At 46.1% G+C, this 14,011-nt stretch overlaps 1 protein-coding gene across 3 annotated transcripts in view; it reads right to left on the reverse strand.

Annotated features, from left to right (window-relative positions):
- The window catches only part of LOC121565543 (stAR-related lipid transfer protein 13-like), a 138,234-nt gene that overhangs the window by 49,670 nt on the left and 74,553 nt on the right, over positions 1-14,011 (reverse strand). For all 3 annotated transcript variants that reach the window (XM_045213679.1, XM_045213685.1, XM_041876143.2), the window contains one exon: positions 6,276-6,306. In XM_045213679.1, coding sequence (XP_045069614.1) covers positions 6,276-6,306 — 31 coding nt within the window. The remainder of the gene's footprint in view (positions 1-6,275; positions 6,307-14,011) is intronic.

The raw sequence follows: 14,011 nt of genomic DNA on the forward strand, positions 1-14,011 counted from the left end.
TATACTTAAGTATATTTAAAACCAAATACTTTTAGACTTTTACTCAAGTAGTATTTTACTGGGTGACTTTCACTTTTGAGTGATTTTCTATTAATGTATCTTAAATGCGGAAGACACGTTTCAGTTGAATGCATTCAGTTGTACAACTGACTAGGTATCCCCCTTTCCCTTTACTCAAGTATGTAAATTGTGTACTTTTTCCACCACTGAGTAGTTCCTCACATCTTCTCCTAAGCCTAAAAAGAAGAGTCACTCTAATGACTGTATATTTGGGAGATAGTCTTTTTAAAACCTAGGACAGTTTTTTTCTTCTGTCAAACAGTCTGGCTGGTCTGTGGACTCAGGAAACCACAAGTTATTTTCCATCTTTCCCCGTGTGGAATGTTTCATGCTCTGGTCAGGCCAGGAGCTCTTTATAAAGCTACACATGACGACTGGCTAGTAAATATAACACATGATGTCATAGATCGGACAGTACTGGCCAATGAGAGGAGGGGGAGTGAATAACAGTATAATGACATGAAAACAGGTTTTCCAGGAGTTCCAAGTTCTGAGCGTCGCCACTACTGACACATCAACACAGTCCAGACCTGCTGTCTATTATAGTATTCTAAGGTCGCTAAATGGATTAAAATGCTGAATGTCCTGGTCACATTCACTGGTAAACACAAACGAGCACACACAGCCCCTTCACTGAATATAGGCCACCTTGGAGAGAACACCTGTTTTCTATTGAGGCCACAGCAACGACATGCTTCATCCAGTCGGTGATCCTTCATCCACTTCTCCATAACACTGTCGTTACGTCCCAAACGACACCCTATACTCCTATGTAGGGCACTACTTTTAACCATGGCCCATATGGCTCTGGTCAAAAGTAGTGCACTATGTAGGGAATACGTCATGTACTTCTGTATAGAATCTATAGATCCGTCCTGACATCTCTGTTCCAGATCTGTCGCTGGTCATCTTCTCCGACCGGGCCTGGTGAGTATCAGCTATCACTTTACTCCCCAACCCCGCTCACACACACACACACACACACACACACACACACACACACACACACACACACACACATATACCCTCTACTAGACTCCCCCTCACCTACTCCCCCTCTGTCCTCTTCACCCTCTGTCCCTCTCATGACCTTGACTGACACCATACATAGATGTGATCATAAATACATAAGTAAGATAGGGACTGTCTGAGTTCAACATGTTCACCCTCAGAATAAGTTCTGCCTGTGTTCTGTCTACGGTTCTACAGGTGATATCCCATTCTCCCTCATCATCAATCCTGTGTGTGTGTGTGTGTGTGTGCGTATGTGTGTGTGTGTGTGTGTGTGTGTGTGTGTGTGTGTTTGTGTGTGTGTGTGTGTGTGTGCGTGTGACAGCCTGGGAGCGTCCTGGTAGAGGAGAAGAGAGGCTGCAGCTGTTTAGGGTCACTGGCAGAAGGCAAAGAGGGTGAGAAAAGGGTTGAGGGTGGAAGAGCAAGAGAGAGGTTGCGGAGAGATGTAGCGGGGGAGAGAGAGAGAGGCTAGGGAGAAAGAGAGAGAGAGAAGGAGAGAGAGGAAAGAGGGAAGAGGCCTAGGTTTGGGAAGGCAGCTGGGAACAATGTGATGTGCCAATGGTGGAACAGAGATGAGTCAAACAAAGATAGAAAGACAAATCTACTGGATGATTACCACCAGCCTGGCCTGGAGTTATATAACAGGCAGTGGTGCGTCATCTGGACCCATGGACCTAGAGCAGGGATTTAGAATACTGTATATACTGACTGAGCCAGCACAGACCTCGTTTTACACCAAGATGAATGATCACACTGACCACAGCCATGTTATGGGAGTCTGGGGAGAAGAAACAGCTTGGCAGAATGCAGAACTTCACAGCAGTATTATTCTACATTATCTCTGATAGTGTTTCCAAGTGTTCTAATGTTCCTGTTATAGTGTTCCCAAGTGTTCTAGGAATGGTCCCTGTGGCAGCATTGATTGACTACACTTAGCTTCAGTCAAGTTCATATTAGTGGTGCAGAACTCTATAGTAAATCCCATATAAACAAAACAGGACAGTCAGCATCCATTTGATTAAGAAACCTCAAAAAGGGGCCTCCCGAGTGGCGCAGCGGTCTAAGGCACTGCATCGCAGTGTTGCGGCGTCACTACAGCTTGGGGTTAGATCCCAGGCTGTGTCATTACTGGCTGTGACTGGGAGTCCCATAGGGCGGCCCACAATTGGCCCAGCGTCGTCCGGGTTAGGGGAGGGTTTGGCTGGGGGGGCTTTACTTGGCTCATCGCGCTCTAGCGACTCCTTGTGGCGGGCCGGGCGCCTGCAGGCTGACTTCCTCTGACACATTGGTGCGGCTGGCTTCCGGGTTAAGCGAACGGGTGTTAAGAAGCGCGGTTTGGCGGATCATGTTTCGGAGGACGCATGACTCGACCTTCGCCTCTCCCGAGCCCGTTGGGGAGTTGCAGCGATGAGACTAGATCGTAATCATGGAATTGGGGAGAAAAATGGGGGTAAAAAGTACACAAATTATATTAAATAGAAACCTCAAAAAGATTATGTCTACTCACAACTAATCGCTATATATTAATAAACTAGAGTATAGGCTGATCTTATGTGAGGATGACATGGTGGGGGTGTAATCATGTAGTGCATGATGATGAGGACTCCTCCATGGTTAACTAGTCAGTCAGTACTCTGTATAGTTGATCAAAGCAGCAGCCTGACAGCAGAGTCAATAGGACCAGCAGGATACCTCAAGTCCTTATTATAACAAGGTGAAATTGAAGAGTGAAGAGGAAATAAACTAAAGAAGAAAGCCAGTTTAACAAAGAGTCTTAAAGACGTGTCCTTTTTCCTGGTGAGGGAAGTCAGCCAGGTTGTTGGATGCTTTGCCCTGAAGTCATTCACAGAGAGGTGTGAGGAACGCAGTGTCTAAATAACCCAATGGAGCCTTCAGACACGGAGTGTCTTATTAAGAGAATGAACCCTTTCCACACAATTCTTCCTTTGTTTTCACAGAATAACTGGCTTTAGATTGCACCAGTCAACCCAGATTAGAGGATATATTCAGAGAGGAGATCTGTGTGTGTGTTTGTGTTTGTGTGTATGTGTTTGTGTGTGAGCGTGTTGTGCGTGTTTGTATGGGTGTGTGTTTCCGTGCACAGGCATGCATGTGTGTATGTGGTCTAGGACAGTGATAGACAGTTCTAGGGCACTGCAGTGTCCTGTCCCCTCACTGTGAGAGAGCAGGTCAGCCAAGGTGATGTTTACCATAACAAAACACCCGGACGGTTATTATGGCTTCAGGTTACAGGCCACGTCTGAACGACACAGCGGCTAAGTGTAGCTGCTATGTTCGTGGACTGTTCTTTGTCTAGATCCCTCTCTCCATCTCCCTGTCTCCATCTCTTCATTTTACATTTAACATTTTAGTCATTTAGCAGACGCTCTTATCCAGAGCGACTTACAGTTAGTGAGTGCATACATTTTCATACTACATATTCGTCTTCTCTCTCCATCCCTCTCCCGTTGAGAGATTTTACAGACGACTGTAAAATGTTGGTAAAATGTTCTAAAAATAAGCTGTTGGATTTTGTTAAAACAATCCAAACTGTCCCTGAGCCTGTCCTTCTGGGAGCTGAGGGAAAACAAACAAAAATATTCTGGGGTTTAAAAACATTTCTAGTTGGACAGAAAGGTCTGGCGTTTTCCCATAGATGCTTGGAGTTTCCTCTCAACATCAAATAAAATAAAATCCAATTGTATTGGTCACATACACATATTTAGCAGATGTTATTGCGGGTGTAGCAAAATGCTTTTGAGAACATAGCAACAGATATACAACAGATATACAACAGATATAACGATCGGTATAGAGTTTAAAGGCCATAAACTATGGTCAGGAGATAACACATCAAATACATTCAGGCCACACAGGCCATGGTTCAGAGAGATGAGGATTCAAGCCTCTGTCTGACTTGTGGTTCTCCTCACCTCTACCCCAGTGAGCTGACCACCCTAACCTCTACCCTAGACATTGCGCGTGTGTGTGTGCGTGGTGTGTTTAGTGACACGCGGGGCTATTTGGGATATGGGCCCAGAGAGGTTTCCTCGGCTGGACTATGTCACTATAACGAGGTGAACAGGTGGTTATGATGACTGGTGCTATGCTATAGTCTGTGTCCCAAATGGCACCCTATTCCCTATATAGTGCACTACTTTTGACCAGGCCCAAATGGCTCTGGTCAGCAGTAGTGAATTATATAGGGGATAGGGTGCCATTTGGGATGCATCCATAGATTCTGCAGACCATCTGGTCCAGTAACATGACCAGTCTCTACGGTACGGCTGTCAAATATAAGCAGAGAATATCAGAGCTCAGAGTTAGCTTCATTTCGATACGTCATCATTATCATCATCATCATCATCATCATCCTACTCACAGTTATTATCCTGACTGTGTGTGTGTCTCAAATGGCACCCTATTCCCTGTATTGTGCACTACTTTTCACCAGAGCCCCATATGTGCTATGGTCAAAAGTAGTGCACTATATAGGGAGAAGGGTGCCATTTGGGACGTAATCTGTGTTTCCATTGAAAACAGATGTTCCGTCAACTACGGTTCTCTTACTGTTAGTGATTCTGACCACATCACATTGACTTTGACACTGACTTTGGTCTGGCTTACTTCAGCCAGGATATGGTGCTAAAAGGGAAACGGCATGTCGAGAGTCTTGTGGCTAAATATACTGTACGCTATTAAAGCAGAGAGGGTAGAAACACACTGTACTATAATATGACATCAACAGAACCATGGGGAAGGAAATGTCTTGGTTGTGTTGACAAACAGTCCATAGATTTACAACCCTTACTCTAGGGTTAGCGTGCTGTAGCTGTGAGCAGTGATACGTCACTCTGGATTACCCTGGTGTGAGTGGTGATAATTCACAGAGCTGTAAAGTTGTATGTTAAGAGCGCGTCATAAATCACAGCCAGACCACACAGCAGACATTCCTACCTATAGGGGAGAGTGATGGAATGTGAACAGGGTCTCCTGTACATTACTGACATACCCCCTGTTACCCCCTGTTACCCACCCTGATCGTAGAATTCATGTGAGAGTGGAACCTGAGACAAAAATGGCATCGCCCCGTAATCTCCCAGCTACCCCCAGGGCCACATCACGACACAACAAATAGTTCCCTCAGCAGTAACTATGTAGTACTAGTAACAATGATCTGGCATGCCTCCTAATTTTAACTACGTCCCGCCAAGCCAGGCTGTCAGTATAAATAGGCCTTTAAAAGGAAAGCCTGACAGGCTGTGTGTCGGGAGGGACATTCTCTGGACATTCTCTAGACACTGCTGGGGAGTGAAACCTGGACCCTGGCTGGAACACCTGTCCCCATTCGTAACTCACAACCACATTGTTTCAGAGCAATAGCCATACCACCCTGCGGAACAAGCACTAGCAGACAAGCCTTATGTGACTGACTGGGTTTGAAACCATGCAGGTCTTATGTACGCTAAAATACTGTGTTAGCCCGCTGAGCTAAAGTCCAGGCATTGGCTCGGGGAGCTAATGCAAGACTTCAGGTCTCATGCAAGGTTACTCATCACCCGAGAATGGTTCACCGAACCACCTCTGTTAAATTTGGAATGCTCCCTGAAAGACACAGCAGATGCTGGACTAACAAAGCAGACCCTGGACTAACAGAGCATACCCTGGACTAACAGAGCATACCCTGGCTAAGAGCAGACCCTGGGCTAACAGAGCAGACCCTGGACTAACAGAGCAGACCCTGGGCTAACAGAGCAGACCCTGGGCTAACAGAGCAGACCCTGGGCTAACAGAGCAGACCCTGGCTAACAGAGCAGACCCTGGACTAACAGAGCAGACCCTGGCTAACAGAGCATACCCTGGACTAACAGAGCAGACCCTGGACTAACAGAGCAGACCCTGGGCTAACAGAGCAGACCCTGGGCTAACAGAGCAGACCCTGGCTAACAGAGCAGACCCTGGACTAACAGAGCAGACCCTGGACTCAAAGAGCTAAGCAGGGCTGCTAAAGACAATCTAAAGACAATCTAATGACAGTGACTATGTCCCAAATTGCACCGTATTCCATATATAGTGCACTACTTTTGAACAGGGCACATAGGGGCTCTGGTCCAAAGTAGTGCACTATGTAGGGAATAGGGTTCCATTTGGGCCACATCCCAGATTCAAAACACAGCCTGGTGAAACATGTACACATGCCTTACCTGCTCCTGCATTGGTCATCTTACTGCACATCTGCAAAAAAGAGAAATAGACAATGGTTAGTCACACAACAGTAGAGTGTACTGCAGCCCTCAATACCGCTCTAACTGCATGGCTGTCACAAACAAACAACAAAACAGATTGGTTGAAGAATACACAAACAACTTTTCAAAATGTTATAAATACTACAGTGACGTACAAGTCAGGTGTCTGTGGCATGCTAGTAATGCCACAGAGGATATATTCAGAGAGGAGAGGAGTAATGAACTGAATTGTATCCTAGTAATGCCACAGCCATAAAGAGTTAAGGGTTAATGACTGATCTATATGGCTGCTGCCTGCTTTACTGTGTTACCATAGAGACCTGATGGCTGGTTCAATATGGACAGCTGGCTCATGTTTGTACATCACTTTAGTATTTATAACAGTTTATTTATAGTAGTGTTATTAGACCAATTTAGACTAAACACATGGCTATAATCCCAAATGGCATCCTATTCTCTATAAAAGTAAAATACTGTTGACCAGGGTGCACTATAATATGGTGCTTTTACATTGAGACTTATCCCCACACCAGTGGGTCGCCAGTGTTTTATGTTAATGTAAGCGCTAGTGTTATCATCAGGAGTGTGACTCTAATGACTTGTGGTGAGCAGAAACAACAACCTCTGCATCATTCAAGACTGTTGCTTTGTGAGAAGGTGTTAAAGTTCACAGTTAGCGTTTGTTATGTAAATGCCTGTTGAAAAGTACCAGTGACCTGGGCTTAGCCCCAAGTCATGGCAGGTCCGCCGGAGCCATGGCCCAGTGAGACACGGGTGCTGGTCCATGTAGATAGAAACAGAAGTCTGAGTCTTTTGGGTAAAACACCTGGTTAAATTGTCATTGGAAACTCGCCATAAGTATTTAGGCCTGTGTGTCTCCAGAGACAATATGTTGTGATTTTAGAGGTCAGCTGGTGGTTGTGCAGCACCATGTGTGGCTGGATAGGATCTTTGCCACAGCCGGAATAGTGCACTATAAAGGGAATAGGGTGCCATTTGGGATGCAACAATGGTAGTATGAGGAAACATATATATTACAGAGAGTAGCCTCTGTCCAACAGCAGAGCAGTGAGGTGGTTAACAGGTGGAGACATACAGGCAATATTCGGTCTCAGGCAGAACACTATGAGGTGAAGGGACTGATGTTGTTACCCAAGTATCCCTGCTTATTGACTGTGAGATTCAGCATAACAGAGTCGAATTTCATTATTACATTTCTGTCCTCTTCAGTCATAGGGTTGGAGATAAGAAGCAATGCTGACAGTGTCTCTCTCAGCTCTCTGCTCTAACCAATCATCTCATCTCATTCTGCAGACAGAGGAAACTAGGTCTACGTCCCAAATGGCACTACTTTTGACCTGGGCCCATAGCGCTGTCGAAACTCTAAACTGACGTGTATTAACATAGATCTAATAACATTTCGCTACACCCGCAATAACATCTGCTAAATATGTGTATGTGACCAATAACATTTGATTTGATTTGATTTGATTTGAACAGTCTCTGACCCACATCTAGAAATAAAGCTAAAATGAAAATTACCCTTTTAGAACTGACTGAATGGCCCCAATGGAGATACCAGTCTGCCTTTTTCTCACAGGGGCTTCAAAGACTGTCCTAGACTTCTGTCTGTCCCTCGACAGCCCAGATAAAGTCCTGTTCGTGCCCTTCCATTTTCCTCTTCACTGATTTAGTTATACCCATAGACTTAGATAGACATCGCATCATTGTATCTGTCCCATTATGGCGTCTGTGAGAACATTGGCAGCGCACCATTGAGGCCATCTCCATTTTGAAGTAGTACATTTTCTTCTTCTACTACTTCTATGAGTTGGCAAACAAAGGGTGCACACTGCCACCTAGAGTGTGTTGTTTGAACAGGTATAAAGCCAAGGTTGGCTGTTTACTGCCAACTGCAGTTATGGAATGTTTCCTCACGAGTATCATTTATTGGCTGATCCCTCCTGGTGACCTGGATGGAATTATGTGATCCTTCCTTAACCCATAGGAAGTCTCACCCAGTTTACTACTTAAAAATGGTGAAATCCTTAATAGTGCTGGCCATGCTAAAACAGGCTTTTGGACACTAGAATCCTCTATCTGTCTCTATGGTTATACCACACCGCCTCAGTTCTGAGCAATCACCACATGTCGGGTTATGGGTTAGAGGTCAGGTGACAAGACACAGAAAGAAGACACAGCCCTATCAGGAAGCTACCTCTGCTACAACAACCAAGATGTTTATATGGACTGACATGTCTGGTCTTTAGTGATTGATAACTGATCTGGTCTACCTGTCTTCTGCATTGACTAAATAAATCAACTAGTTCAGACAAAACAAGTGGAAAACATTCCTAATCTAACAGGCTATGGGACATGTCCATGCTCTACAATAGTACTCTCTGAGATGCTGCTATACATTGTAGCTGGCAATGGGATGCTGTACAAAGTTCACATGAGATCTGGAAGGAATTACATAATCCCCATCATGCATTTCTTTACGTCCCCAGTGAACAACGTTGACGTTTGTGTTTGACTTTTTCCTGCATTTCCCAACTCCCCCTACTTTCCCCCTGCGGTCTATGTAGAGTACACTCCCAGCCCCACACAGAGCCCTGTGGTCTGTGTAGGATGTATCCAAAATGGCACAAGTAGTGCACTATATAGACAATAGGGTTGCATTTGGAATGGATTTAACAGTCCTGAACACTCCCAACCCCACAGAGTGAAGTCTGAGGTTACCCCACCAATCATTCATTGTGTTTCATTTGGCATGCGCGACTAACCTGAATCACATTTGTTCACAGAGACAGACAGAGAACCCCCAAACCCATGTCTGATATTATATAACCAAACCTATAGCTGTAAATGGCTGCCTCCAAAATGGCACCCTATTCCTTACATAGTGCACTACTTTTGATCAGAGCCCCATGGGCCCTAGTCAAACGTAGTGCACTATATTGGGAATGAGGTGTCATGTGGGACGCAGCCTATGTAATATGTAACGATCCAGGCCTCTCATCATAGCTCAGGGCAGGGTAGGATGGATGAGGTCTCTCCACGGCCATTACTCTTATGTGGCTTCTAACAGCACAGCTCTAGATACTCCCTCTGGACCTCTACGCCAAGGCATAGCCATGATCCACAACCCCTAACTCATAACACGTAACTACAGGCTGAAACTCACAGGACTGAATCCATCTCTCCCCACAACATTCAGATACTTGTCTCGGTTGTAAAATAAAACCTCAGACCTGCTCTCTATGAAAATAACCCTAGTTTTACTCTCAAAGTCTAAGAAAAAATAAGGGATAGAAAGAGATCATTGGGCGACCTAGAAGCTGTCCCAGTAGACCAGCCAGTAAACCAGTAGACTAGCAAGTAGACCAGTATATCAGTAAACCAGCCAGTAGACCATTAGGCCAGCCAGTAGACCAGCAGACCAGCCAGTAGACCAGTAGACCAGCCAGTAGACCAGTAGACCAGCCAGTAGACCAGCCAGTAGACCAGTAGATCAGTAAACCAGCCAGTAGACCAGTAGACCAGCCAGTAGACCGGTAGACCAGCCAGTAGATCAGTAGACCAGCCAGTAGACCAGTAGATCAGTAAACCAGCCAGTGGACCGGTAGACCAGCCAGTAGACCATTAGGCCAGCCAGTAGACCAGCAGACTAGTAGACTAGTAGACTAGTAGACCAGCCAGTAGACCAGTAGACCAGCCAGTAGACCAGTAGATCAGTAAACCAGCCAGTAGACCAGTAGACCAGCCAGTAGACCAGTAGACCAGCCAGTAGACCAGTAGACCAGCCAGTAGATCAGTAGACCAGCCAGTAGACCAGTAGATCAGTAAACCAGCCAGTAGACCAGTAGACCAGCCAGTAGACCAGTAGACCAGTAAACCAGCCAGTAGACCAGTAGACCAGTAGACCAGCCAGTAGACCAGTAGACCAGCCAGTAGACCGGTAGATCAGTAGACCATTAGTCCAGCCAGTAGACCAGCCAGTAGATCAGTAAACCAGTAGTCCAGCCAGTAGACCAGTAGACTAGCCAGTAGACTAGTAGACCAGCCTCATCCATCACCTCCTCTATCCAACCCCTGGACAGACAGGAAAACACCTGGCTAAATTTAGAACTCTGCTTCAATGGGTCACAACCATGTCAGAGAAGTTATCCATCACTGCTGCCTTTCTGTCCTGCTGTGAAAACATGGATGTGTGTCTGTGTGTATTTTGATCCTTTGACCCTCTGTCTGCCAGGGCCATCAGACCAGCTCCATCCTGCCATGTTCTGAGGAGGAACTATCTGTCTCTGTTAGAAGTGTCAGGTCTCAGGGCACACGTGGAATGCTGCATCTGCAGTCATGTTGAGACACACAGGAGCATAGCAACGTGCTGCAGAACATTCCAACACATAACACCGAACACATACCTGATGGTCTCACCCTCACGCATCAAACACAGAACACGCCACATACCTGGGGGTCTCACCGTCACGTATTCAACACATAACACATACCTCACAGTCACTATGCATTGGGTGCAGGAGGAGATGGAACCAGAATGTTAAGAATAAAATACCCTTTCCATCTAGCAAACCATTGTGGACGGGAATCTGTATGTCAGTACGACAGGGGTCATGTTGAGACCACCCGAAAAATGGTGACCCTAACCTAGAGACAGGCAGGGTCAGGGGAACAGCCATAACAACGTCCTGTCAAACGCTGACTCCAAACATTCTGCATGTGTTCCTAATGGCACCCTATTCCCTATATAGTGCACTGCTTTTGGTCAAAAGTAGTGCACTATATAAAGAATAGGGTGTCATTTGAGACGCAACCTCTCTATCAGCTCATAACATTCCAATCACATGACATGCTGCAGTAGTTAGTTACCATGGTCAGGTTATTCTGAGCCCCTCATCATGACAGCAGCAGCTCAGACTCTAACATCATATTCTCTCTCTCCACTGCTTTCACACCCACTCCAAAACTCTCATGTAAGAGGCCGAGGGGTGTGTGCATGCATGCGGTAGGGGTGGTCTAGATCCTGGAATCAGCCTGGGGCTTCTAGGGAAGTAATCATTAACCCTGGCCTGAGGTCAGTGTTACAGAGCCTGGCGCGCACACACACACACACACACACACAGGGAGACACAGTGTTTCCCGGCCAGACGTTGGAACCATTGACAGTGGGTTAGGGTTAGGACATTGTGTACAGTGTGAAGGTGGTCTCCATGCAGCCTGTCTGTCTCTGACTCAGACCTTGGTGGTGTTCCGCATGCCTCTGCAGCTTTCTGACTCTATAATCTGCTCTGAGACTCTGAGAACCAGAATGCATCAGGACTGGAGAGCACAAAGCCACATCATTCTGTTCCCACCAATCTAATTAGTCATTCACCTGTCGAATCTGATCCTGATCCAGACATGGTACCTATACAGACACAGGCCGTTAGCAGGGTTTCCATACAGCCGCCACAAAACATACCTAGCACCACCTCTCCATCTGACACTTGCTGCATCACTTCCCTTGCTAAGCCTGTCTAATAGGCAGACTAACACCTGACCTGGGGACAGTAAACCACTCAGCTGTCACACACACACACACTTCCTGTGTACACACTTTGTAAAACAAGGAACAGAAGAGGATACAATGGACAGCTCTGCTTTGGACATCTCATTATATCCAAACCGGTATGGATGGCCTTTATACAGTGCATTCGGAAAGTGTAGCTCAGTTGGTAGAGCATGGTGCTTGCAACGCCAGGGTTGTGGGTTCGATTCCCACGGGGGGCCAGTATGAAAAAATAATAATTATGCACTCACTAACTGTAAGTCGCTCTGGATAAGAGCGTCTGCTAAATGACTAAAATGTAAATGTATTCAGACCCCTTGACTTTTTCCACATTTCGTATTCAAAATGTATTAAATTGTTGTTTTTTGCTCATCAATCTACACACAATACCACATAATTACAAAGCAAAAACAGGTTTTTAGAAATGTTTGCAAACGTATTAAAAATAAAAAAACAGAAATATCACATTTACATACGTTTTCAGACCCTTTACTCAGTACTTTGTTGAATCACCTTTGGCAGTGATTACAGCCTCGAGTCTTCTTGGGTATGACGCTACAAGCTTGGCACACCTGCAAGTGTCTTCACTGACATTTTCAACCTGGCCCTGACCGAGTCTGTAATACCTACATGTTTCATGCAGACCACCATAGTCCCTGTGACCAAGAAAGCGAAGGTAACCTGTCTAAATGACTACCGCCCCGTAGCACTCACGTCGGTAGCCATGAAGTGCTTTGAAAGGCTGGTCATGGCTCACATCAACACCATCATCCTGGAAACCCTAGATCCACTCCAATTCGCATACCGCCCCAAAAGATCCACAGATGACGCAATATCAATCGCACTCCACACTGCCCTTTCCCACCTGGACAAAAGGAACACCTATGTGCGAATGCTGTTCATTGACTACAGCTTAGCGTTCAACACCATTGTGCCCACAAAGCTCATCACTAAGCTAAGGACCCTGGTACTAAACACCTCCCTCTGCAGCTGGATCTTGGACTTCCTGACGGGCCACCCCCAGGTGGTAAGGGTAGGCAACAACACATCTGCCACGTTGATCCTCAACACGGGGGCCCCTCAGGGGTGCGTGCTTAGTCCCCTCCTGTACTCCCTGTTCACCCACGACTGCATGGCCAAGCACGACTCCAACACCATCATTAAGTTTGCTGACGACACAACATTGGTAAGCCTGATCACCGACAATGATGAGACAGCCTATTGGGAGGAGGTCAGAGACCTGGCAGTGTGGTGACAGGACAACAACCTCTCCCTCAACATTAGCAAGACAAAGGAGCTGATCGTGGACTACAGGAAAAGGAGGGCCGAAAACGCCCCCATTCACATCGACGGGGCTGTAGTGGAGCGGGTCGAGAGTTTCAAGTTCCTTGGTGTCCACATCAGCAACAAACTATCATGGTCCAAACACACCAAGACAGTCGTGAAGAGGGCACGACAACACCTTTTCCCCCTCAGGAGACTGAAAAGATTTGGCATGGGTCCCCAGATCCTCAAATTGTTCTACAGCTGCACCATCGAGAAAATCCTGACCGGTTGCATCACCGCCTGGTGTGGCAACTGCTCGGCCTCCGACCGTAAGGCGCTACAGAGGGTAGTGTGTATGGCCCAGTACATCAGTGGGGCCAAGCTTCCTGCCATCCACGACCTACACTACCGGTCAAAGGTTTTAGAACACCTACTCATTCAAGGGTTTTGCTTTATTTTGACTTTCTACATTGTAGAATAATAGTGAAGACATCAAAACTATGAAATAACACATATGGAATCATGTAGCAACCAAAAAAGTGTTAAACAAATCAAAATATATTTTATATTTGAGATTCTTCAAGTAGCCACCCTTTGCCTTGATGACAGCTTTGCACACTCTTGGCATTCTCTCAACCAGCTTCACCTGGAATGATTTTCCAACAGTCTTAAAGGAGTTCCCACATATAATGAGCACTTGTTGGCTGCATTTCCTTCACTCTGCGGTCCGACTCATCCCACAAAATCACAATTTGGTTGAGGTCGGGGGATTGTGGAGGCCAGGTCATCTGATGCAGCACTCTCCTTCTTGGTAAAATAGCCCTTACACAGCCTGGAGGTGTGTTGGGTCATTGTCCTG

The sequence above is a fragment of the Coregonus clupeaformis genome, chromosome 5 (genome assembly GCF_020615455.1).
Source record: "Coregonus clupeaformis isolate EN_2021a chromosome 5, ASM2061545v1, whole genome shotgun sequence".
NCBI classification, from domain to species: domain Eukaryota; kingdom Metazoa; phylum Chordata; class Actinopteri; order Salmoniformes; family Salmonidae; genus Coregonus; species Coregonus clupeaformis.